This window comes from Aquarana catesbeiana, linkage group LG03 (genome assembly GCF_042186555.1).
Source record: "Aquarana catesbeiana isolate 2022-GZ linkage group LG03, ASM4218655v1, whole genome shotgun sequence".
Classification (NCBI taxonomy): Eukaryota; Metazoa; Chordata; class Amphibia; order Anura; family Ranidae; genus Aquarana; species Aquarana catesbeiana.
The window spans coordinates 99,556,164-99,583,459 of record NC_133326.1 but is presented as its reverse complement, the minus strand read 5'-3'; the positions used below and the strand labels follow the sequence as shown (position 1 = coordinate 99,583,459).

Here is a 27,296-nt window from a genome sequence, read left to right as displayed (position 1 = left end):
ATGGAGGTAAGCAAGTTTTCGATTACCCTTCAAAAAAAATTTAATTTTTTATTGCATAACCAATGTAAAAAATGATATACATTATTTGCAAGTGTGCTAAAAAGGCTAAATAAAAAAGATACATTACAACAGGTATCAGCACAGCTGAGTTGTATCTGACTGCTTATTTTCTAGTAATTCATGTTTCCAGTGTTGCCTTGTAATTCTGAGACGTATAACATTCCCCAATGTTTCTCTGCTAGGTTCCAGAGTTTTAGCCCCCACCATTCCCTGCCTCTACCCTTTTACCAGTTCCTGTGGCAAAGACCTCCCTTCCTTTCCTGTATGGTCCTGTATGTTTCAGCTCTCACTCAGGTGACAATCTTCTACTGAATGTGATACCTTATGCTTTTTTATTTCACTACTTATTTATGTATTTTTAGTATTGCTCTTTTATATAATCAATACGTGTTTAGAATACTTTTTTTATAATGCATTCACCCATATTTATTCATTTTGGGAGTTTTTTTTGGAGCTAATGGAGGCAGTGGGGGAGATGAACTAAAACTGTTGCAAACAGAATTTGATGTAGCTGTGCATGGTAACCAATCAGCTTCTAACTTTAGTTTGTTCAATTAAAGAGATTGTTAATCCATATATATAAAACTATGCCAGCCCCTCTATTAGAGGCTGGCATAGGACAGTGTGTTTTTAGTTTTACAAAACGAGCAATTTAACTACCTAATTTGAGCTGTCTTCAGGCCGGTGACATGACTCACAGCCGCTTTCCAGCTCTGATAGATGGCTTCTGAAGGAGGGGCTGTGATGTCCCTCTGGCGTCAGCTGGGGAGATCACGTGACCGCTCGTCTCCTCCATAGAAGCCCTGTCTCTGAGCTGTAAAGCGGCCGTGAGTCATGTGACCGGCCTGAAGAAGGCTCAAATTAGGTATTTACACTGCTCGTTTTGTAAAACTAATGACATAGTTTGCTATGCCAGCCTCTAATAGAGAGGCTGGCAGTGAAAATGTAATGATTTTATTTTACAAGCAATAGCAGCGGGTCCAGAGACAGACACAGAGGCAGATGACAGGGGGGAAGGAGGGGGTGAAGGGGAGACAGGAGAGCAGAGGGGACAGCATATGACTGAGGGATGTACTTAGACCACGTGATCAGGGCGGAGCTACCCTGGTTATCGGGGTCTATTTAGAGAGGGGATACAGGAAGTGCAATGTTCAGGGGGGGGTTTACAGTTTAGAGGGGGGCGGATTACACAGCACAAGCACTGTGCTGTGTAATCTGCTTTAAGGGACCAGAATCTAAAATGTTTTTTTTGAGTTAACAAACACTTTAAGCTTTGACAATAAAATCTAGATGCTGATGGTTACTATGCACCAGGGCACCGGATTCTGTGAGCATCAATTTTAGTAAAAAAACCCCTCCCCCCGTAAATCTGTATAATCATACCTACTGTTTAAACAAAGCTCTGTAAAATTGATTTGGTGGCCTCAACCAGATACACTCTTTATTGACTGGTGGAAGCAGTTAGAGGAGAAAATTAATACAAATGTACTGTTTTATTCTGAAATTTAAAAAAAAGAATATATATACTTTCGCTTTAAGAAAGTTTTAATTATTTGCCTGCATTTACCCTATAACAGCATTGCTATACCACTGTTCTATAGGATGATGAACCTCCTTCTAAAGGGAAAAAAAAGAAGAAGAAAAAGGAAGAGGAAATAGACATTGACGTGGATGATCCGGAGGTTAGCCGCTTCCAGTATCCTTTTCATGAGTTAATGATCTGGGCTGTGCTCCTGAAAAGGCAAAAGATGGCTCTTTTTCTGTGGCAACGTGGAGAGGAAACAATGGCCAAAGCACTCGTAGCATGCAAACTATACAAGTCTATGGCTCATGAGTCATCTGAGAGTGACCTTGTGGATGACATCTCCCAAGACTTGGACAACAATTCAAAGTTAGTGTTTAACAATATAAAATCCAAAAATAACATATATCTTTAAGTTGAAAAGAGAAGAGTAATATGAAGTTGGCCAAAGCCTAAACTCAAATGAATTTTTAGTTGCTGTTCCCCCATGAATTTATATCTATTGTTTTATCTATGTTCTCCTCTTATAATACTATTTTAAGGTAATGCTGGTAAACCTATTATCTTCCCTTGAATTAAAAAATGTTAGATGTTTACATCATTCTCTCTACTACAGATAACCACAATGGAACTAATTGTGTTACTTAAAGCAGTATTAAGCCCAAAAACCAAAAAATAAATATTGCAGCTTACCACTCCTTACTTTTGTTGCTGGAAAGTTTGTGTGTTCGCACAGCCAACAAAAGTCCGATGGAAACAGAAAAAGTTTGTCCAATGGAGCGTACACACGGTCAAATGTTGCTCCAAAACAGCTAATTTGCATGTTTGTGGTCAAAAAGTCTGATCGTGTGTATGGGCCTTTAGATTAAAACTTTTTAAGCAGTTACAGCAACAGTTTTTTTTTTCTTTTTGGGATAAAGGATTTACATAAATCAATAAAAGCTGACCATTTTAAGCACCCTTGTCAGTGTTTAATGGTTTGCCTCAACCCTATAACTGTTACATTGTCAGGGCACCTTGGTCTGTTAAAGGAAGTAAAAAAAATAGTAGACTTGCTGGTAGGTTTACCGGGAGAAAAAAAGGGAAAACAGAAAACGAACATAGCCACCATGTGAGTTGCAATGGAATACAGTTTTGGTTTTGGGTTTAATACCACTTAGAAGTGGTAGTCTAGAAGTGGACCACAATGTTTAAATAAACAGTATGACCTTCTGAAATATATTTAAGTCATTTTTCCTTTCTTAGGGATTTTGCTCAGTTGGCTGTGGAATTACTGGACCAATCATACAAACATGATGAGCAAGTTGCCATGAAGCTTCTAACATATGAGCTAAAGAACTGGAGTAACTCTACCTGTCTAAAACTAGCAGTGGCTGCCAAACATCGAGACTTCATAGCACACACTTGCAGTCAGATGTTACTGACTGATATGTGGATGGGGCGTTTGCGTATGAGGAAAAATCCAGGTCTCAAGGTACTCTGACATTACATACAAGGGCACACTATGGGGTTGATTTACTAAACCTGGAGAGTGCTAAATCTGGTGCAGCTGTGCATGGTAGCCAATTAGCTTCTAACTTCAGCTTATTCAATTAAGCCTTCCCAAAAAAAAACTGGAAGCTGATTGGTTTCTGTGCTGAGCTGCACCAGATTTTGTAAACTCCAGAGTTAGTAAATCAACCCGTGAGTTAGGAGTTTTTATTTACTGGTCTTATAAATTCTGGTCTTCTACAGATTAGATGGCATTTGGGCATACATGATATTAACAGTCATTGGAAATTAGACAGTTATTAAAAAATGATGTGCAGGCATGCACACTGTTGTGGCATATGTATGTATGTATGTCTGCGATTAAAGCTCATGCCAGAAAGAAGTGGCAGTATAGGAGTACCAGATATAGTAGACTTCACAAACTAAAGGAACTCACTTGGCCCTATAAAACACTTTACTGGAAGTAACCAAGGGCCTGTGTGTATATCAAAAAATGTTGATCCAGGAAGTCTAAGGGGGTTATTTACAAAAGGCAATTCCAGTTTGTACTACAAGTGCACTGCAAATGCACTTGGAAATGCAGTCGCTGTAAATCTGAGGAGTAGATCTGAAATGAGGGGAAGCTCTGCTGATTTTATCATCCAATCATGTGCAAGCTAAAATGCTGTTCTTTATTTCCCTTGCATGTCCCCCTTGGATCTACAGCGACTGCACTTTGTAGTGCAAAGTGGATTTGCCTTTAGTAAATAACCCCCAATGTCTGCCTATGTTAGAGCAAAGTAGACTTTGCTTTTAAGGGTTTTTTTTAGCCTTTATCTGGATGAACTGCAGATATTGATTTCTGAGGGTACAGGATTTATAATGTATTTGTCTTTTGTTTTAATTCCATATGTCTTTTTATAGCATATGTATTTTAAAGATTTACCTTATATTTAAAATAGCAAGGCCATCTGACTGATTCTCACTCAACTCCAAAAAACTTAAATCCACAGTTTCTGTTCAGACTCGACAGTGTCCATAGTAATTCTCATCCAGTCCTTCCAAAATGTACTATAAGAAAAAAAGAAACTGAAAACATTTTGCAGTAAATGAGTTTAAAAAAAGAATCTGAATACATCTGTAATCAAAAAGTTTCCTTCCCTGGTTAATGAAATTAAAGGGTGAACTCCCATCCTATCACAATAATATTTTCTATATGGATTGTAACTTTATCCCAACTAGTGTACAAAAAGTGTGTAATCGTATGAAAACTATTACATTGCTATTTTAATTGGTTTAATTTTGCTTCACTTATTGTGCTGCCTTGTATAAAATAGGCCAAAGTGAGAAAAGCCCTGGGCAATCAGTAAATGCATTGAAATGCAGAAGCTGCTGTCCGTGACTCACTAGACTGGATGGAACGCCTCAGATGTGAAAGCTGTCTCACAGTCTGAGAGTTGCTGGAGTGCAATAATGCAGTTATATCCTAAATGAATAAGCATGAACAGCAAGAAATTATTATAAGACATTTACCATAGATACAAGAAATGGATTGACTATGTTTAGGACCAAATATAATATTAAATAAAGCAGGCTTTGTATCTTGTCTACAATTTTGTTTCTAAATACAGGTAATAATGGGCATTCTCCTACCTCCTACAATATTGTTTTTGGAGTTCCGGACCCAAGATGACCTCTCATACCATACCTCCAAGGAATATGAAGAAGGAAAAGAAAAAGAAGATGACAATGCTGTAAGAAATTTCTCACACCACCATTTTCTGTATGTGTATGGCTGCTGAATGAATATTTTCACCCTCAAATAACTGTTAAATAGCATATTATACCTAAAAGACTTATATAGGGCCCATATCAATGTACTTTGGCCTTATGCAAATGGAATCAATTTGACATCAATATGAGATGCTTCTGAGACTGTTCCTTAATGCCCTGTACACATGGTCGGATTTTCCGATGGAAAATGTCCGATCGGAGCGTGTTGTCGGAAATTCTGACCGTGTGTGGGCTCCATCAGACATTTTCCATCAGATTTTCCAACACACAAATTTGGAGAACAGGAGATAAAATTTTCCGACAACAAAATCCGTTGTCGGAAATTCCGATCGTGTGTACACAAATCCGATGGACAAAGTGCCACGCATGCTCAGAATAAATAAAGAGATGAAAGCTATTGGCCACTGCCCCGTTTATAGTCCCGACGTACGTGTTTTACGTCACCGCGTTTAGAACGATCGGATTTTCCGACAACTTTGTGTGACCGTGTGTATGCAAGACAAGTTAGAGCCAACATCCGTCGGAAAAAATCCTAGGATTTTTTTGTCGGAATGTCCGAACAAAGTCCGACCGTGTGTACGGGGCAATAGACTTGCATTCCTATAGACTTGCATGGTAACACAAAACCCATCAGACACAAACAAAAGCCTGTTGACACATGGCCTTTTATTAACTTGATGCAGAAAAACAGATTGCTGCACAGTAATCAATGTAAACAAGTGAAAAAAAAATGAATGCCTGTCTTACATTTGAATCATATTATGAAAAAACATTGGTATAAGTGGTTGTCTCAATTAAGTTGGGATCTGTTAATCTAATGTTCTACTTCAGTGTTTCTCAGGTTTTTTTTTGTCCCTTTTATAAAGCCACTTTTATCAAGTGTCCTCTAATGTGAGCCAACTTATCTCAAGTGCCCTTTAACATACGGACAGACGATTACTCTTTAAAGGGCAGGTTTAAGCACAATTTATCTTTTTAAGTGTTATCCTTACGTACTTAGCAGTAGACTGCAAAGGTAACCCCAGAGCTTGTCAGAAGTCCCCTCAAGGGTATACTTATTAGTGTTGGCCATGAAGTGAGGGATTTCACTTATTGTCCAACTGGATATTCAGGTCAGATATTGACTATGAATACAGGTCAATATGTCTAAATGCATTTATAAACTGATCCATGAAGTGTCATATTTAAACAGACAAAGTAAGTTATTTACTGAACACTATAAGAGCCCTTTCACACTGGGGCGGTTTGCAGGCGCTATTGCGCTAATAATAGCGCCTGCAAACCGACCCGAAAGTGCCGCTACTTTCATTCCAGTGTGAAAGCCCTCGGGGCTTTCACACTGGAGCGACGCGCTGGCAGGATGGTAAAAAAAGTCCTGCTAGCAGCATCTTCGGAGCGGTGAAGGAGCGGAGTGTATACCGCTCCTTTACCGCTCCTGCCCATTGAAATCAATGGGACGGCGCGGCTATACCGCCGGCAAAGCGCCTCTGCAGAGGCGCTTTGCGGTGGTATTTAACCCTTTCTCGGCTGCTAGCGGGGGGTGAAACCCCCCAGCTAGCGGCCGCATACCGACGGTAAAACGCCGCTAATAATAGCGGCGTTTTACCGCCGACGCCGCCCCCGCCCCAGTGTGAAAGGGCTCTAACACTATTTAATGCTATTTTGCTTTGTTATTGTAGGATCTGTACATTGGCCCACTTGTTGTACATGCAGATGTTAAAGTGCAAAAACATTTTTGGGTTGATTTACTAAAATGGGAGAGTGCAAAATCTGGGGCAGCTGTGCATGGTAGCCAATCAGCTCTAACTTCATATTGTTTAATTAAGCTTTGACAAAAAAATCTGGAAGCTGGTTTTCATGCAGAGCTGCTCCAAGTTCTGCACTCCCTAGTTTTAGTAAATCAACCCCTTTAGATTTTGAATAGAGTGTGAAGGGGTAGAACCACCATTTCATGTTAATTGCTGAGGAGAGTTCTATAAATTTTTAAAATACTATATTTTATAGTTGTTTTCATCATAACTAAGGTTCTTACTGTTTCCCAGTTCCCGTTCCAGTAACAACTGTCAACATTTGGTTTTCCTCCAATTTTTTATGCCAGCTACAGATGTCTTTAGAAAAGATATGACTCTCTTCAAAAGGGACATAGAGAGCATTAAAAATGCTAAGTTGCCCCCAGGTCAAAATGCTGAACACTTTAAAAATTATAAAAATCTGTGTTCAGAAGTAAAAAAAAAACATATTAACACTTAGCTTTTGTAATGAAGATAGTGATACTTCAATTCAGTCACCAAGATTCTGTCAACACTGAATATCCCAAATCTCACAAGAAGACACTGTGGGGGTTATTTACTAAAACTGAGTGCACATTCAGCTTTCATTTAAGAGTACGTTCACACTGAACACGGGTTTGAAATTGTGTGTGTTCAGCTGAACCAGATTGTGAGTGCACCAGCTTTAATAAAATCCACCCTATTTGTTTTGTGAGATTTGAGGTCCTCAACATTCCCAGGATCTCGCCAGAAGTAATATAACATCTCCCTCACAAGCTGAGTACATTTTTTTACTTTTGTGCACATTTTGGCATGTGGAGCATGGTCCAGTAGTAGTAATACACAGAGGGGGTTATTTACTAAAGCCAAATCCACTTTGCACTACAAGTGCAAATTACAAGTGCAAAGTGCACCTGAAATTGCACTGAAAGTGCACTTGGGAGTGCAGTCGCTTTAGATCTGAGGGGGACATGCAAGGAAAATAAAAAACAGCATTTTAGCTTGCACATGATTGGATGATAAAATCAGCAGAGCTTCCCCTCATTTCAGATCTGCCCCTCAGATCTACAGCGACTGCACTTCCAAGTGCACTTTCAGTGCAATTTCAAGTGCACTTTGCACTTGTAGTTTGCACTTGTAGTGCAAAGTAAATTTGCCTTTCATAAATAACCCCCAGAGTTCCCATAGCAGAGGTTTTAATCCTTTACTACTCTATGCAAAAACTTTTAATGGAGTTTGAGTGTAACATAGATTTCTACAAATCTTGAAGTGCTAAAATAACAGCTGGCAAATATAAATGTTTAGTGGTATCCAGCAGACTGCATGATCCCAACTGCCTTTTGTGTATGGGGCAAAAGCAGTATTTACATCATTCTGCATTCCTAACAGTGTGAATAGGGCCAGACCTTTACCTTAAAAGAAGATTCTGACCTATAGTAAATAATGATCAGCCTATTATAGTATCTGTCCTCCCTCCTCCTTTTGGAGTATCACTAAACCCCTTATTTAAATGGCAAAGGACACTGGTAAATGTAAACATTGCACCAGCCCTGTACAGTCCTGGAAGGATGAATCAAATATTCTGCTGGACCCAGGTGCATGTATAGTTTTATAGCATAGCTGCATCTGGTCTCCCTTTTGCATCTTTGTATTTTTTTTAATACATCTGCCATCTATCACTCACATGCATCAGATTTAACCACTTGCCTACTGGGCACCTAAACCCCCCTCCTGCCCAGACCAATTTTTAGCTTTCAGTGCTCTCACACTTTGAATGACAATTACATGCAACACTGTACCCAAATACATTTTTTGTCTTTTTTTTTCATACAAATAGAGCTTTGGTGGTATTTGATCACCTCTGGGCTTTTTATTTTTTGCGCTATAAATCAAAAAAGACAAAAAAATTAAAAAAAAAAAAACACATTTTTCTTCGCTTCTGTTATAAGATTTTGCAAATTAGTATTTTTTCTTCATAAATTTTGGCCACAATTTATACTGCTACATATCGTTGGTAAAAATAACCCAAATTAGTGGATATTATTTGGTCTTTGTGAAAATTAGAGAGTCTACAAGCTCTGGTGCTAATCATTAAAAATTGATCACACCTGATGTACTGATGGCCTGTCTCATTTCTTAAGACCCTAACAAGCCAGGAAAGTACAAATGCCCCCCAAATTACCCATTTTTGAAAAGTAGACATTCCAAGGTATTTAGTAAGAGGCATGGTGAGTTTTTTTGAAGTTGTCATTTTTTCCCACAATTCTTTGCAAAATGAAGATTTTTTCACAAAATTGTCATTGTAATAGGTTATTTCTCACACGTGGCATGTGCATACCACAAATGACACCCCAAAATACATTCTGCTACTTCTCCTGAGTATGGCGATACCACATGTGGGACCTTTTCACAGCCTGGCCACATAGAGAGGCACAATATTGAAGTAGCACCTTTAGGCATTCTAGGAGCATAAATTACACATCTCATTTCTCAACCACCTATTACACTTTTAAAGGCCCTGGAGCACCAGGACAATGGAAACGCCAACAAAAGTACCTCATTTTGAAAAGCAAACACCCCAACGTATATTCTATGAGTCTTTTGAACATGTCATTTTTTTCCAGAAGTTTTTGGAAAATGAAAACGCATTTTTTTACACAAAATTGTCCATTTATAAAATATTTCCAACACATAGCATGTACTTGGAAAAATGACACCCCAAAATACATTCTGCTACTCTTCCTGAGTATGGCGATACCACATGTGTAAGACTTTTACACAGCCTGACCACATACAGAGGCCCAACATTGAAAGCACCTTCAGGCATTCTACAAGCATAAATTACACATCTCATTTCTCAACCACCTATTACATTTTTGAAGGCCCTGAAGCACCAGGACAATGGAAACGCCCACAAAATGACCCCATTTTGGAAAGCAAACAACCCAACGTAGAATCTTTGAAGCATAATGAGTCTTTTGAACATGTCATTTTTTTCCAGAAGTTTTTGGAATATGTGGAAAAAAAATTTAAAAAAGCATTTTTTTTACACAAAGTTGTCCATTTATAAGATATAAGAGGCATGATGGCAGTAAGTCCTATAGGACAGAATGGTGACAGGGGTAGAGGTTTCTCCCAACAAATCTCTTTGAAGCCTCCGGTCACCAGACCCTAATCTGGGAATGAGAAAACAAAAAAATAGTTTTCTTCATCCAGAAAAACAATTCTGGAGCCCCTCATATATGTGAAATCCCTGTGTTATGAATCCCACTACTCCAGTAGCAGGGTACAAGATCAGTCCAAGAGTCAGGCAATAAATGTGGTCAAATAGTCCAGGGTCAGTTTCAGATCAGGCAGAGGTATGTAAAGAATCGACAGGCAGAAATGTGGTCGAATAACAAGCCAGGGTCAGTTCAAGATCAAGCAGTGGCATTAGGGGTGTGAAGGTAAATGGCAGGAACTGAGGATTACGTTTACCATACTTCTCTAATAATTTACTGAAGTATGGTAATGGCGGAAACAGTCACTTATGCAGAGGCCTGGTTGGGAAGGACACTGGGGACAATAATAAGAGGTGTCACTTCTAACTCCTCCACTGGTAAATACCTTACAACTATTCTGACGTCTTTGGCCTGTTGGTTTGGGAGGCATTTTATCAGGAAAATGGCGTTCAGAGAGTCTGCTAAGAACATCGGAATTAATTTTTTCTGGTGGGCTGTTCGGGAAAATAAGAGCAGTGATCATTTTCTCCTGGTAGCCAATGAAGGGTTGGGGGCTTTTGGTGGAGTTGCGGTAGATTATATAGGAGTTGTATATGGCCAAATTAAAAAAATAAATTGATACTTTGTTATGTTCGTCTTGTGGCAAGGTAGGGTTCGAGCATTTGGTCATTGAATTCGACTCCCCCAATGAACAAATTGTATTTATGGGCACATGTTGGCTTTTGGATGGGGCTCTTCCTTCTGGGCATTTACATGTAGGTGTTATTGTGGATTAAAGACAGCATGTAGACATCCCTTCTGTCCCTTCACTTTACTGCCAGAATTTCCTCATTTCGCAGACTCGCCGGTTCCCCTCTTCTTAACTTCATATTGACGAGCTTTTGAGGAAAGCCGTTTCTGTTCTTTCTCACAGTGCCACATGCTGGAGTGTTCTTCTTGTGAAGGTTACAGAACAGGGGCAGACTCGTGTAGACGTTTTCTACATACAAGTGATATCCTTTGTTCAGTAGTGGGCATATGAGGTCCCAAAACACTTTCCTAAGTAGTCTGGGCAATAAGCGGGATGCAGCTGGGTGTCCTTCCCTTCACACACTGTGAAGGCATATGTGTACCTCGTGGCTCGGTCACATAATTTGTACACTTTCACCCCATAGCGGGCCCTTTTGCTGGAGATGAATTGCGTGATTCCCAGCCTGCCGCTAAATTTGGCAAGTGACCTATCCACGCATATGTGTTGGTCTGGGGTAAACAACTGGGGATAATTTTCTGAAAAATAATTTAGTAGTGGACGAATTTTATAAAGCTTATCATAATTTGGGTAATTTCAGGGAGGGTACTGGGTATTGTCATTATTATGTAGGAACCTCATTATCATGAGATATCTGGTTCTGGGCATTACCGCAGAGAAGATCAGTATGTAGTGGGTTGACCAATATGATCGTAATACATTTTTTTTGGTGAGTTCCATACAGAATGTGAGGCCCAAAAAAACCTTAAACTCCTCCACTGTTAGGTCTCTCTACTCATAGGGATGGGCATAATAGGATGTTGGGTTACTCAAAATAAATTGTTGCGCATACAGGTTGCACTGGGCCACAACTGATGCTAGCAGGTCCTCTGTAAAAATGAAATGAAAACAATCAATTGGGGAAAATTCTCTGTGTCCACCTAGACTCCTGGCTGGGCAGTGAAAGGGGGAATGTTAGCTTCTCCTGAGGTGGAAGCCACAAGGGGTTCTGAAGGAAATAGGGAAGGCTGGCATGGATCCTAACCCTTTGGGGCTGAGGTGACACCCCACTAGCACTTGGCCTTTCTTGCCAAGGTACTGAGGTGCTTGTGGATGGCACTGCAGTGCTGGTGGATGCCACTGCCTCCTCACCAGAACGCCTTTGTTTGGCGGGCAGAATATCTTCCTCCTCTGAGTCTGTTAGTGTTCCACTGCTTAGGACTGGCGCGTAATTTACATCAGACTCAAAATCGGAATTTGAATAGGAATCCAAAGTAGAGAGCTCCCCCTTGCTCTCGTCGGCCTCACTAAGAATTTGGTACGCCTCCTTGGCGGAAAACAGGTGTGTGCTGATAAGCCTGCACTGATGGGGAAGCACAGATGTACACTGATGACTGATGTCACAGATGTGCACTGATGAGGCGGCACAGATGTGTACTGATGAGGCGGCACAGATGTGCACGGACTGATGGCACAGATGTGCACGGACTGATGGCACAGATGTGCACTGATGACTGATGGCACAGATGTGCACTGATGACTGATGGCACAGATGTGCACTGATCACTGATGGCACAGATGTGGCGGCACAGATGTGCACTGATGACTGATGGCACTGATGACTGATGGCACAGATATGAACTGATGACTGATGGCACAGATGTGCACTAATGACTGATGGCACAGATGTGAACGGATGACTGATGGCACAGATGTGCACTGATGACTGATGGCACAGATGTGGTGGCACAGATGTGCACTGATGACTGATGTCACAGATGTGCACTGATCACTGATGGCACAGATGTGGCAGCACAGATGTGCACTGATGACTGATGGCACTGATGACTGATGGCACAGATATGAACTGATGACTGATGGCACAGATGTGCACTAATGACTGATGGCACAGATGTGAACTGATGACTGATGGCACAGATGTGCACTGATGACTGATGGCACAGATGTGGTGGCACAGATGTGCACTGATGACTGATGTCACAGATGTGCACTGAGCACTGATGGCACAGATGTGCACTGATCACTGATGGCACAGGTGACACTGTGGCAATGTAGCACTGATGACACTTATGACTGGCGCTGATGGGCACTGACCCTGATTGGCACTGTGACACTGATTGGCACTGACCCTGATGGGCACTGTGACACTGGCACTGACCCTGATGGGCACTGATTGGCACTGTTTAGGCACTGATTGGCACTGATGTTGGCACTGTATATGATGTTCTATAGATGAAATCACACACAATCACCGAAGCTGCAGCACAGGTCGTTCTCACTCCTCACATGCGATCTCTGTGTGAGGAGGGAGAGCTGTCAATGAGAAATGATCTCGTATGTTTACATTTGAGATCATCTCTCATTGGACACGCCGATCGCGTGGTAAATGGCCGCTGTGATTGGCCATTTACCGCAATCTGTTAAATGGCTGTGTCCAAGGGACACCGCTATCACAAGCTTTCCCCGATGCGCGCCTGCGAGGCAATCAAGGCCCGCAATCAAGGCCCGTGCTGTAGCCATCAATCGGATATAACGCGGGCGCAAGGAGGTTAAAAAACCCATTTCCAGCATTATTGGTTTAGAAAAAAAAGTTGGGTACTATGTGCCCTTTCTTCACTGATAACTTTTTCACAAGACTTTGACCATCCTGTGCTCCACACCGTGTTGTTATATGAGGGTATATAGAATGAATCATTTGAAATAATTGTAGATGTATGATTTTATCCAAACCTTATCACAAGTTTGGCTTTTTCTAACTTTGTGAAATTATAATTAAATACTTCCTAAGAAGTGAAATGCTGGGAATAATCCCAGCCCAGTAACATGTTTATTTAATCTAGGATGGGAATGCTGATGTCAACTCTAGGAAAGGTGATGAAGAGAATGGAAACAAGAAACAAAGAAGTATACCAATTGGAACTAAAGTTTATGAATTTTACAATGCCCCAATTGTCAAGTTCTGGTTTTATACAGTAAGTTGATGAATTATTCATAGCTGTGTTAATCTATAATACTATATGCACATCTCAAATAGTTCACATGCATTTTGCACCAATAATGAGGAAAACTACAATCTTTCCTATGCCAAAGTGAAGTTCCGCCTTTGAAGAAAAAATCATTATGGGCCAATAGTATAATATAGTGTCTGAGCTGCTGAATACTCAAACAATCAAATACTTTTGATTGAATTATGGCAGGCTTAACTCCCATAAACATAGTTCTAAATGGCCTGCTTTCTGTAATCATAAGGTTAGTCTAATGCCGCGTACAAACGGTCGGATTTTCTGACAGTAAATGTTCGATGTGAGCTTGTTGTCAGAAAGTCCGACCGTGTGTATGTATGCTCCATCGAACATTTGCTGTCAGAATTTCCGCCAACAAATGTTTGATAGCAGGTTCTCAAATTTTCCACCAAAACTTGTCGGAAAGTCCGATCGTGTGTACACAAGTCCGTCGCACAAAAGTTCACGCATGCTCGGAATCAAGCAGAAGGAGCCGCACTGGCTATTGAACTTCCTTTTTATAGTCCCATCATATGTGTTGTACGTTACCGCGTTCTCACATTCTGAATTTTTGTCCAACATTTGTGTGACCGTGTGTATGCAAGACAAGTTTGAGCCAACATCCTTAGAACAAAAATCCACAGTTTTGTTGTCGGAAAATCTGATCGTGTGTACACGGCATTAGTGTTTTTAAAAAGGAAATCCTTACATTTTTGCATCTCCCTAAACTTCTGATACTCTTACTAATTATAAAAAAAGGCAAACAGCAGCAAACTTAAAAATAGATTAGCTTAAGTTCTGTTCAGAATTCTGGGATTAACAGAAAGACAATCACGCAAGCAAACCATGAGGCTTCTGGGTGCATCTATGATTAGATATTAGCTATGAAATTGGGGCAAAAATAGTTGTGAGCTCCAAGAGTCTTTTGCCACTATTTTTAGCCTTGCCCTTTTAATCCCACACCCCTAGGCTGACAGCACTTCTTGGTTTGAAGGCTACCTACACCATCAGACAGGTGGCCACCTGTAGAATTTACACCACTTTAACAAAAAATCATTTATTTTCCATAAATTAATTCAATCCACCAGTAAACATTTTTTTTACATTATAAATTACAATGTTTTTATACAACCACATGTTTTTGTATATCGCTTGGTTTTTGTAACATTCAGTGAACGTGTATGCTTTTGCTAGTGGCCTGTTTTCCATTACTGTATATTTTCCACAGAAAACAAAATATCAGTTCAGTCTATAAATGATGTCAAATGAGCACTTTCTATTCTAGTGGCAGGGAGTGTGCACTAGCCTTGTCATAATGATTTTATTTCATGCTATAGTTATTTGGGCTCAAGGAATTCATTATCTCCTTGTTCTATGAACCTTCCTTAGGTCAGATCAGAGTTCAGCGCAGAGTTGATCTTTGTGTTAAACCATTTGACCTTTCTCTGTAATTCTCTACAATCATCTTAAGGGGGATTATTGAACCAGAGATCAAGAACAAAACAAATTCCTTTGTGTTATTCTCTGGCACCTTTTCTCAGAATGCCTACAATTAATTATTGTGACCTAGAGGGACCTGTTTGTATTCCTTGCAATAATGCATCTTTAAGGTTTTCAGTTATTTAGCCTTTAGGCTAAGCACAAACAGACGTTGAAGTTAAACGCTGCCTTTAGCGCACACCAACGTACCTATATTGTTAATATGTATTTCAGATGCGTTAGGCACGCTTTCAAATCACGTCCACCAATACCCCTCAAATACCCTTTTTTCTTTTTTTTTTTGCTCATCCTGAACACTCTCAATGCTTTGCAAGCTCATCCTAAACTGATCTTAAACATGCCTACAAACACTATAGACTTTATGGCCTGATTACAGCACTTTTAAGGTGTGCTAAAATAGAAGTTAATGCAGTTGCAAAACATTATTGGTTGCCAAATTCTGCAGGCAGCATTATTTTTCCCTACGTGACTCCAATTCCAGTGCATGCATGTGTACAGCTTGTTTAAAATCAATAAAGAGCAGTCGGCGAGCAACAAAAACATAGCCAAACCACCTGTTTCTGCCACCTGTATAAATTAGGCCTTCATGTAATACAATAATATAGTTAAATTCAAGATTGTTGCTTAGGAAACTAGCAATAGGGTCATGCAGAAGCAAACAAATGAACTATTTTAATACCTACTATCAAATATCAGATACATAAATCTACTTTTATTTTCCAGATTTCGTACTTAGGATATTTATTGTTATTTAATTATATAATTTTGGTGAAGATGGAGCGCTGGCCTTCTCTGCAGGAATGGATTGTCATCTCATATATTTTAACCCTTGGTTTGGAGAAAGTAAGGGAGGTGAGAACAATATTGCCTTTTATGATAAACGTATGCACTGTCAAATAAGTACAATAAATTATACAATTTTTGCAAAGTATATATATATGGACTAAATTAAAATAAACTTCAAGTGGTAATTAACCCAAAAACAAAAATGTAATATATTGCAGCTTACAGGTCCTTAAGGCCGGGTTCACACTTGCTGCCGCCCCAGCTCTGAAGCAGGGGTCCAGTGCGTCCCTGTTCTCCGTTTCAGGAGCGAATCAGGTCCAAACTTTTGCCTGAATTCGGACCTGAAACACAGCCATAGGCGCACAGGACCCTTTTCCAATGCGGACCGCGGCTGCCCTGGAGGTGTGTGAACCGGCTCCATTGAGGTGATGTGGCAGTGGCCAGGTGATATGACAGTGGAAGAATGTGCTGCGACCGAGACAGGGGGTGGCAATGAAGAGATGGGGAAGAAACCTACTAATATGTTCAGCTATGCAAACGATAATAACATTTTTAGTTATATAATACTGCATTCATATTTATTGCATGAAATACTATCTTCACCACATGACTTCTGTTCAAATTATGTAATGACATAAGCATTTTTTTTTGTATTTTCTACTCTACCTTTTCTCCAGATTCTAATGTCTGAACCAGGGAAGCTGAGCCAAAAGGTGAAAGTTTGGTTACAAGAGTATTGGAATATTACAGACCTTGTGGCCATTTCAATATTTATAATTGGAGCAATTCTACGACTTCAAAATCAGCCATACATGGGATATGGTAGAGTCATTTACTGTGTAGATATTATCTTCTGGTATATTCGTGTCTTGGATATTTTTGGAGTCAACAAGTACCTTGGTCCCTATGTAATGATGATAGGAAAAATGGTAAGTAAACATATGAAAATAGTTACCTTTGACTTTACTGATTACATCTAATTATGAGATTTGCTAACCAGACTGCAAATTAAGAAATATTTCTGATTTAGTTTGCAAGAAAAAATAAATGTCTTTATTTGTCCACTCATGTAAATGTAAAGCCTTTTAAATTCTACTTATATAATTTTTTTTGAGCAGTTATTTAAAGTATGCCACTTGTAGTTGCAGCCTGTGGTCTTTTGTTTTACATAATGATTTGTATGAGCACACTTTGGAAGTTCTCTTAAAATGAAGAGATGACCTTTACCTAGAAGAGTTTTTTTTTTTGATCCATGCTAACAGACCTAGTTGGCTGAAGCAGTAGTGACCATGGGTCGGCGTTCTGGAGGAGCAAAGGCAATGTGGTGGTTTAAAAAAAATATGATTAGGCAGGCCCTCATTTAAAGTGTGTTTAAACCCCAAAACAAAAGTTCAATAAGTTGCAGGATACAAATCCTTAGATGTGATGGTTAAATTGGTTTTCCTTTTTTTGTCTTTTCTCCTTTATTGTCACCTGGAAATCCTGCCAGGAAGTCTGTTATGTTTCAACTTTCTATAACAGACCAAGCTGTCCAGCAAAATTGTTAGTCAAAGGGTTAAGACAAACCATTTAACACTGACAGGGTTGCTTACAATGGTCAGCTTTTAATCATTTATGTAAAACCTTTATTTTAAAAGCAAAAGAAAAACGTTGCTGTAACAGCTTAAAAAGTGTTATATGGGATTAGTCTTTAATTTGTTAGTCACTTATGTAAAGTCCATCTAAATCTAGTAGTCTTTCTAACACTACTTTCTCCACAGGCTTACAATGCTTCTGTCCAAGGGCAGCTAAGTTGCTCCTCCATAGACATAGTGTGTGTTTTAGCACATCACACGGTTTTCTTTTTTATTGTCTCAATATTATTTGAAGTGCACAAAGTGTCACTTTATTCATGTCCCTGTAAAGCAGCACTATGCATTGCACTGCTGTACAATGACATGCGATCCCTTCCTCTATGCTGCAATAAAATGCAGCATGTCTGCATTTTTTCGCAGCTCACTGCACCGCACCTACAGGGTGTGTTGCAGTGTGGATAGGACACATAGAAAACAATTGTTTTTTGTGTGTCCTAGTGGTGACTTGCGTTTGACAATGCAGTAAAACGCAGGTCACTACACTATACCGTATGTGAACAGGCCCTGTTACTGTCAGGATCACCTGGTAAAAATAAAATGGTGGAAAGAAGCATAAACAAAGAAAAATAATGTAGCCATCACATTTCAGGCTTCATGTACACCGTGCCTACATTTACTACAGGCACAGAAAAGGCAAAACGCAGCAAAAGCGTGGCAAAATCGATGCAAAATCACACCACATCATTTTGTGTTTTCCTGTGGCCGACGGTCAAAACGTTCCTATCCTACACTTAATTCTGCATTCAGGAGAGGGAGGTTGAGGGAGGCAGCTCCCAAACTCTGCTAAAAGCCTATGTGTACATTGACACATAGGCTTTTATGGAGTTGAGTTTAGTAGCTTTGGCAAAAAACGGCAAAAGTTCCTAAACTCAAGTTTAGGACCTGCTAGTGTACATGAAGCCTATAGATTAGTAGGCTGCAATAACTAAAATATTTCTGTTTTAGATAAGTACAATCTAATTTAGATACGTTTCAAGGCTTGCTTTGAAAATATTACTGTACCCAGAAAACAGCTTTCTTTTATGGAGAGGGTTATTTCCATCTATTTGCACAAGAATTCAGGAAACTCTCTAAATCCGGATCCCTCTATCTGATGCATCAATCTGATATTTTATGGTGGTGATAAGGTGGTAACAGTGCTACACTTCTCTGTACTTTCATTTTTTAACCTAACTATGAATGTAAACTAAACCCTTAAACATACTGTAGCTCTTAACTGGAGTGTAAACCTAAATTTGTTTTGTCTTCTAAATCAGTGCTTCTCAACCTTTTTCCAGCCACAGTACCATTTGAAAGTATGCAAAAGCTTGAGTCTAAAATGGGGAGTCCTCATTTTCCATCCACACTCACATCAAAGTCCTTATTTTCTATTCCCACTCATTTCAGAGTCCTCAGTATCTCCCCGCTTCACATTAGAGTTCTCAGCAACCCCCCCCCCCTTTTTTTTTCAGATCAGAGTCTTCAGTCCCCCCTTCCTTTTAAAAAACATTTTTGAAGGGGCATGACTGAAAACGGTCTGCCGACCGGCTCCCATTCGGTACGCTCTCTTAGCCAATGGCTGAGAGCGCTGACCTGAGTGTTCTGGCAGGGCCCTGTCAGAACACAATAGCACAGCAGGGTAGATTGTGGTGCTAGCTTTGGATTATTAGTACAGCAGGGCTGTCAGTTTTTTTTCATTCAACCCCCTGGGTTGAACGAAAAAAAACTGGTAGTGTGTATGAGGCTTAAATAGAGGTGATAAACTCAAAAGACAATTGTATGTACAACTTGTAATCCACTTGTAAACCTGTGTATGAGAAAGCCAGCCAGCACTCAACATGTATTTCACACCTACCTATAAAAAGTGTGATGCTGTATCAAAACTGTGTATATGTGCATTCAGTGCCATCTTAAAGTGGGGTTCTACTCAAATTTTTAACTTAATCTTACCCCCTTCAGTTAATTGCATAGATGTTCAAATGCCGCACAAATTTTTTTTTTATCGCTGTAATTACCTTTATATTGTACTTTATTGTGGCACTTCCTGTCTCTCCTCCCATGGGAGTAGGCGTGTTTATTGCCTTTCCCCGGCGCCGCAATGTCTCCTGGGAGCTTAGTGTCAGGCTTCCCAAGATTCAGTGCGGGAACAATGATCATGCTTGTGAACAAGCTGTGAATGAACAGCATTCACCGCATCCAGGAAATCAATGCTTGTGGGCTTCACATGCCCACAAGCAAGATGGAAACAGCCAGCATCACATTTTTAAAGTTATTCTTCAGTACGAAAACAGACAGAGGCGGAAATATTACACCCAAACTGTGAGTATTATTTTGGGATTAGCAAAGTGTCTCAATAACCTAAAAAAAAAAAAAAAGAAGATTGGTCGCTGGACTTCCACTTTAAGAGCATTATATGCCCCCGGGCAATACAGTGCGCTGGGGCCCTGTCTACACAATCACACATGATTGCCCATCAAATGCAGCTTTACTGTGCCCATGAATGCAGCCTCACTGTGCCCGTGAATGCAGCCTCACTGTGCCCGTGAATGCAGCCTCACTGTGCCCATGAATGCAGCCTCACTGTGCCCACCATTGCAGCCTCACTGTGCCCGTGAATGCAGCCTCACTGTGCCCACCATTGCAGCCTCACTGTGCCCATCAATGCAGCCTCACTGTACCCACCATTGCAGCCTCACTGTGCCCATGGATGCAGCCTCACTGTGCCCACCATTGTAGCCTCAGTGTGCCCACCATTGTAGCCTCACCTTGCCCGCCATTGTGCCTGTGAATGCATCCTCACTGTGTCCACCATTGCAGCCTCACTGTGCCCATGAATGCAGCCCCACTGTGCCCACCATTGCAGCCTCACTGTGCCCGTGAATGCAGCCTCACTGAGCCCACCATTGCAGCTTCACTGTGCCCACCATTGCACCCTCACTGTGCCCACCATTACAGCCTCACTGTGCCCATTAATGCAGTTTCACTGTGCCCACAATTGCATCCTCACTGTGCCCATGAATGCAGCATCAATGTGCCAATTAATCTAGACTCACCATTGCCTGGTATCACACGCACACAGCGGGCATCTCCTCCTGTGTATCACGGAGCTGGCTGGGTCTGTGTTCGGCAGCCGCGCTGTAACAAGGTCCCGCCCCCCTAGACTGGCTCGTGTGATAGGCAGAACACTGATTCAATCTACTATTACATGAGCCGGTCTAGGGGGGCAGGACCTTGGTACAGCACGGCCACTGAACACAGAGCCTGCCAGCTCCATGATACACAGGAGGAGGAGGAGAGAGGGAAAGAGCAGAGCACTGCAGCCGCAACTCAATGCGGCCCCAGGGCAGACGGCCTACCGAGAAATTTCCCAGTAGGCCAGTCCGGCCCTGGCTGGGTTCGCTGGGCAGGTGGGGCCCCCCAGGCAAGGGGGCCCCCGGGCAACTGCCCAGCGTGCCCATGCGAAAAGACAGCCCTGTGTGCATTTGGAGTAAAGGAGGTGGGATATTGGTATATTAAATAGGACTCAGATCGCCATGAGATATCATCCCGAAATCTAGAAAATGGAAATGTATAGGTAGGGTGGGACTTTAAATATATCTCTGGTAATCTATAAACTAATAACATAAATTTGTATAAAAATCAAATTTGTATTAAACATTGGATAAAAAATATATTCTGGAAATAAGCATAGTTACAAACATATCATAAAAGAATTTTCTGTGGTACATTAAGTTCCTGTATTAATAGGAAGATTAATCAAAAATAGAAATTCACACTACAAAGTAAACAGAGATAATGAAGATTAAATATACAAAATGATAAACAACACATAGTTTAATAAAGCAACAATACATAGCCAATTAATCCCTTCTGTTAAGTATTATAGCCCTCATTTGTGAAGACAAGAAAAAATTTTTTATACATATATATTTATAATGTGCATACACATGCATACATACCTGCATATATATGCAACGTATGTATATGTTTCCTATCAGTCTCAAGTGCGTGTAAATATACAAAACAAGATAAAGTATATACAGTGGGGACGGAAAGTATTCAGACCCCCTTAAATTTTTCACTCTTTGTTATATTGCAGCCATTTGCTAAAATCATTTAAGTTCATTTTTTTCCTCATTAATGTATACACAGCACCCCATATTGACAGAAAAAACACAGAATTGTTGACATTTTTGCAGATTTATTAAAAAAGAAAAACTCAAATACCACATGGTCCTAAGTACTCAGACCCTTTGCTCAGTATTTAGTAGAAGCACCCTTTTGATCTAATAAAGCCATGAGTCTTTTTGAGAAAGATGCAACAAGTTTTTCACACCTAGATTTGGGGATCCTCTGCCATTCCTCCTTGCAGATCCTCTCCAGTTCTGTTGGATGGTAAACGTTGCTGGACAGCCATTTTTAGGTCTCTCCAGAGATGCTCAATTGGGTTTAAGTCAGGGCTCTGGCTGGGCCATTCAAGAACAGTCACGGAGTCGTTGTGAAGCCACTACTTCGTTATTTTAGCTATGTGCTTAGGGTCATTGTCTTGTTGGAAGGTAAACCTTTGGCCTAGTCTGAGATCATGAGCACTCTGGAGAAGGTTTTCGTCCAAAATATCCCTGTACTTGGCAGCATTCATCTTTCCCTTGATTGCAACCAGTCGTCCTGTCCCTGCAGCTGAAAAACACCCCCATAGCATGATGCTGCCACCACCATGCTTCACTGTTGGGACTGTATTGGACAGGTGATAAGCAGTGCCTGGTTTTCTCCACACATACTGTTTAGAATTAAGGCCAAAAAGTTCTATCTTGGTCTCATCAGACCAAAGAATCTTATTTCTCACCATCTTAGAGTACTTCAGGTGGTTTTTAGCAAACTCCAGGTGGGCTTTCATGTGTCTTGCACTGAGGAGAGGCTTCCGTCGGGCCACTCTGCCATAATGCCCCGACTGGTGGAGAGCTGCAGTGATGCTTGACTTTCTACAACTTTCTCCCATCTCCCGACTGCATCTCTGGAGCTCAGCCACAGTGATCTTTGGGTTCTTCTTTACCTCTCTCACCAAGGCTCTTCTCCCCCCGATAGCTTAGTTTGGCCGAACGGCCAGCTCTAGGAAGGGTTCTGGTCATCCCAAACGTCTTCCATTTAAGGATTATGGAGGCCATTGTGCTCTTATGAACCTTAAGTGCAGCAGAATTTTTTTTGTAACCTTGGCCAGATCTGTGCCTTGCCACAATTCTGTCTCTGAGCTCTTCAGGCAGTTCCTTTGACCTCATGATTCTCATTTGCTCTGACATGCACTGTGAGCTGTAAGGTCTTATATAGACAGGTGTGTGGCTTTCTTAATCAAGTCCAATCAGTATAATCAAACACAGCTGGACTCAAATGAAGGTGTAGAACCATCTCAAGGATGATCAGAAAAAATGGACAGCACCTGAGTTAAATATATGAGTGTCACAGCAAAGGGTCTGAATACTTAGGACCATGTGATATTTCAGTTTTTCTTTTTTAATAAATCTGAAAAATGTCAACAATTCTGTGTTTTTCTGTCAATATGGGGTGCTGTGTGTACATTAATGAGGAAAAAAAATGAACTCAAATGTTTAGCAAATGGCTGCAATATAACAAAGAGTGAAAAATTTAAGGGGGTCTGAATACTTTCCGTCCCCTCTGTATATCTTATCCCAGATATGGCTGGAATCAAGATCAAATACACGAGAATATAAATAATTGCTGTCGATTTAACACACTTTCCGGCGTATATGTGCAATCGTCAATAGAAAAATTAACAATATCAATCCATCTTATGTAAAATAGTGTGCAATGTGCCCTTAAGACATAAATCTACAGCAGAAAAAAAACAACATCAGCATACATAAGATATAATAATGGAAAAATGTATATTCTATATATCAAATGAATGTCCTAAGTGTGCAAAAACATCTGTGTGCACCAAATGAAGACTTCCCAAGTGTAAAAATTATTGCAAAAAAAAAGTCTGCCATGTGATCTTCTTTTGCACACAAAATCCAGAACCACCACAAGCTTTCCCCTTCTCCACCTCGTGAAAGACAAACTGCTCACCTCAGAATTAGACCTCAAGATTACAAGAGGTACAACAGCACTTTATATATAAAAGTGTTAACGATCTACTTCAGCCATACTCAGAAGTATATGAACCACAATGGCAGCCAAAGGGTTAACATATATCACTCCCAGGGGCCACGCAAACATGTAAAAAAAAACAAAAAAAAAACCCAAATGTGCTCGCTGCTGTATATTAGGACACTTACCTGTCCAGGGATCCCACAATGTCGGCACCCCAGCCGATTTTTTAGGCGGCTCTTTGGGTGCTGCCCCCGCCATTCCTTGTAAGGGAAACTGCCAGTGAAGCCTTGCGGCTTCACAACCGGATCCCCACTGCGCTTTGTGAATTGTCCGGCGGAGAGGAAAGGAGGAGGGGGGATGGGTACCTGTCAAAAACAGGTACCTGCTCCCCCCCCCCCGAAAGGTGCCAAATGTGTAAAGTACAACAGTAATTTACAAATCATAAGCAAGATACCTTGAAGCTGAACTTCAGAGAAATTAAGAAAATTCCCTTGCAGTGGGGCTCTCCATGCACTGCAAGGGTTAAATACAGTGGTGGCTGGTGGTATATTTTTTTGGGGGGGTGGCAAACAATGCACCCACAGCAGCCGTGGGTCGGGTCACCTGCACAGTGCTCTGTGCCCCGAGCCCACCCTTTTTTGGAGCCTATTATAGGGTATCAGTAAAAAGCACAATTAGTTACCTTATCCCTGACTCCAGAAGGCTCAATGTTTCATGTGACTGGTCCTCCACAACCTCTTCTCAGTGGTGTTCCTCAGAGTCCCACTCACAAGCAGGTGTGTTGGAGGGCGAGGGAAGCCCCAGCTGCTAGGGAATTAAGGGCCAAGGTAAGGCAGCCCATACATGAGTCATTTTTTTTTCATGCAACAAGCAGGTTGAACGCAAAAAAAAGACTTCATTCCCTCATTCACACACTCGAGGTGGATGGGGTATCCTCCCCGCTGAGCTATTGTATATAGACTCTGTATAGACTTCCCCGCCTTCAGAATATACTGATCAGCTCTGCTGGCTATAGCAGGTGGCACTGATGGAGCAGGCTGGATGTACAGAAATCAATCTATAGATCAACTTCTGTACAACCAGCCTGCCCATACAAGGATCAAAATTTGTCTGGTCTCTGCTAAACCAGCCAAATTTTGATCCATGTATGGCTGGCCATAGGTGTGCGCAGCCTATTGCATTAGGGTATGCACCCTTAAGTTCAAACACACATGCGTGTGCGGGTGTCTACATATATATGACCCTGGCACATTGATCTCCCTGCCAGCACAGTGAAAGAGAAGAGCATAAACACTTCTCTTATGGCAGAGCCGGTAAGAGAGAGATCTTTCCCCTGTTTCTGCTGCTACACAGAGCGATAACAATAATGTTCACGGGGTGATTAGGGTGTGCCTGGGCACACCCGGCACACCCTGTGCGCACGCCTATGTGGCTGGCTTAAGTAAAAGTGCTATTTACTGGTACCTTAGGCAAAAATGTGCATTTTAGGGGTTCCAAAGGAAAGAATCAAAAAAAATTATAACAAACATGTCATACTTACCTGCTCTGTGCAATGATTTTGCACAGAACAGCCCTGATCCTCTTTTTTTGGGGTCCCCCCCGGCGGTCCTGGCCCTCCTTTTTGCAGAGTGCCCCCAATAGCAAGTCTCTTGCTATAGGAGCACTCGAACAGGCTTGCTTCTGAGATGCTCTCTGTGTGTCCATTTACAAAAAGATTGTGGCTCAGCCCCACCCCCACTCTCTCCTCATTGGGTCACTTGACAGCAGCAGGAGCCAATGGCAGAAGACAGGGACCCCGAAAAGCCACCACTCTCATGCACCTTGCTGGTTCGACATCGGGGTCATATAAGTATAAGGGGGGCTGGGGGGAGCTGCACCCAGAAGGTTTTTTTTACCTTAATGCATAGAATGAACCTTGAGCATTTAGAATCACTTTAACTGTTGCAGTGCAGAGGGGGAGCCTCACTGCAATGGTAGTTTTTTCATATCCTCAGAATTAAGCTGTAATAAGACAGCAAACCAATATACAGTATCTCACATCGTTTGTGATTTTCTGTTACAATAAGTTTTATTGATGGATAGCAACAGAAAATATACAAAAAACTGCACATATTCAAAGATGATCAAAATAGTGCACAAATAAAAAGGATACAAGAGAATGAAATTAGGTACACAATGGGCAGATAAAAGTCCACCTATAAAACAAGTAGAAGTGATCGCACATATAAGGTGAAAGTTGTCCAACAGTAAAAAGGAAAAAGGACCAAAAACCGCCAGCCAAGAAGGACGACTATACATAATGAGTAATCCAGAGGGGAAAACCCCAAGAGGAGAAAAAAGAAAGAGAAAAGAGAGAAAAAAGGGAAAGAAGAGAGAAGGAGGAGAAAACAGAAGAAGTAACAAAATCATCCCAGGGGTCAAGGGCGCAGACATATTAAATGTCCAATAACTGATGATCAAAATGGGAAGGATGGGAATACGATATCCAAGGTTGACAAACTTGAAGAAATTTGTCATTCTGTGTTTCACCACTTTAAAACTAAGAATCGGGGACTTCCATGCCATCTATAGGCTCAAAAAGAAGAGCCTCAAAAGGGTTTCTCTTAATGTTAGAGTGTAACAATGTACGAAGCAAATCATAGACCCGAATACACAGTCTGCTCACCTTTGGACAATTCCACCAGATATGCGCCATTGTTCGCTGCTGGTTACAACCGTGAAAACATGTCAAGGGATAATTAGGGATAATGCGATCCAACCAGGCCAGTGTATAATACCAGCGGTATAGCACTTTGTATGCATTTTCAAGAAAAAGAACATTTCTCAAACACTTTGAGACAGCTAAAGTCATGATTTGCCAGTCCTGAGGATCCAGCTCCAAGCCCAGGTCACGCTCCCATTGTTGCCTATATTGTTTTACAGGGGGTTGCTTGATTTATTTTTGTCTTTGGGAAAAATAGTAATCAGTATTACAAAATTGTAATTATTTTTGGAACAGGAGGTAAGGGGACATCTTCAAATGGGGTTGCCAGTTTCAGTGTCAACTGTGTAAATTGAGATAAGTTGGAATAAGCTCTTATGAGCAGGGCCCTCTGATTCCTTGTGTATTGAATTGTATTGCAACTGTACATGTTATATTGTAAAGCGCAATAAATCCCGTATAATATGAATAATAAATTCTCTTTACTTTGGAGACATTTCCCTTCCTGTGGTGTCTCTGGCACATGAAGTAAAGGGAAACGTCTGCAACAAGATATAGGCAGTAAAACCTTTGACTACTTTATCTGAAAGTAAAAAAAAAAATATCTACATATAAACTTTAATCAACTAATAATCAACTAATTAGATGTATGTATCTACAGTATGTATGCAGTGAATGCAGACATTGAAGTATGACAATGCTTGATTGGTTTTGGCTCCATATCTAAAGATGATGTCACTTTTCTAGATGATTGACATGCTATATTTTGTGATCATCATGCTGGTGGTGCTTATGAGTTTCGGAGTAGCACGACAGGCCATTTTGCACCCAGATGAGGAACCATCATGGAGATTGGCCCGCAACATCTTCTACATGCCTTACTGGATGATCTACGGAGAGGTGTTTGCGGACCAGATAGACCGTAAGACTAGAGTTCATAGTAAGACTCTGCTTCCTGTTAACCAGGCAGATGATCAGTCCAAATTAACAGACTACCTGTTTTAA

General features: G+C 40.9%; 1 protein-coding gene across 1 annotated transcript; it reads left to right on the top strand.

Moving 5' to 3' along the window:
* LOC141133919 (transient receptor potential cation channel subfamily M member 1-like) lies at positions 1-27,296 on the top strand. Its single transcript, XM_073623535.1, has 8 exons — positions 1-6; positions 1,662-1,951; positions 2,828-3,056; positions 4,684-4,806; positions 13,425-13,556; positions 15,810-15,938; positions 16,550-16,801; positions 27,039-27,296. The coding sequence occupies exons 1-8, from the start codon at positions 1-3 to the stop codon at positions 27,294-27,296; spliced, it is 1,419 nt and encodes a 472-aa protein (XP_073479636.1).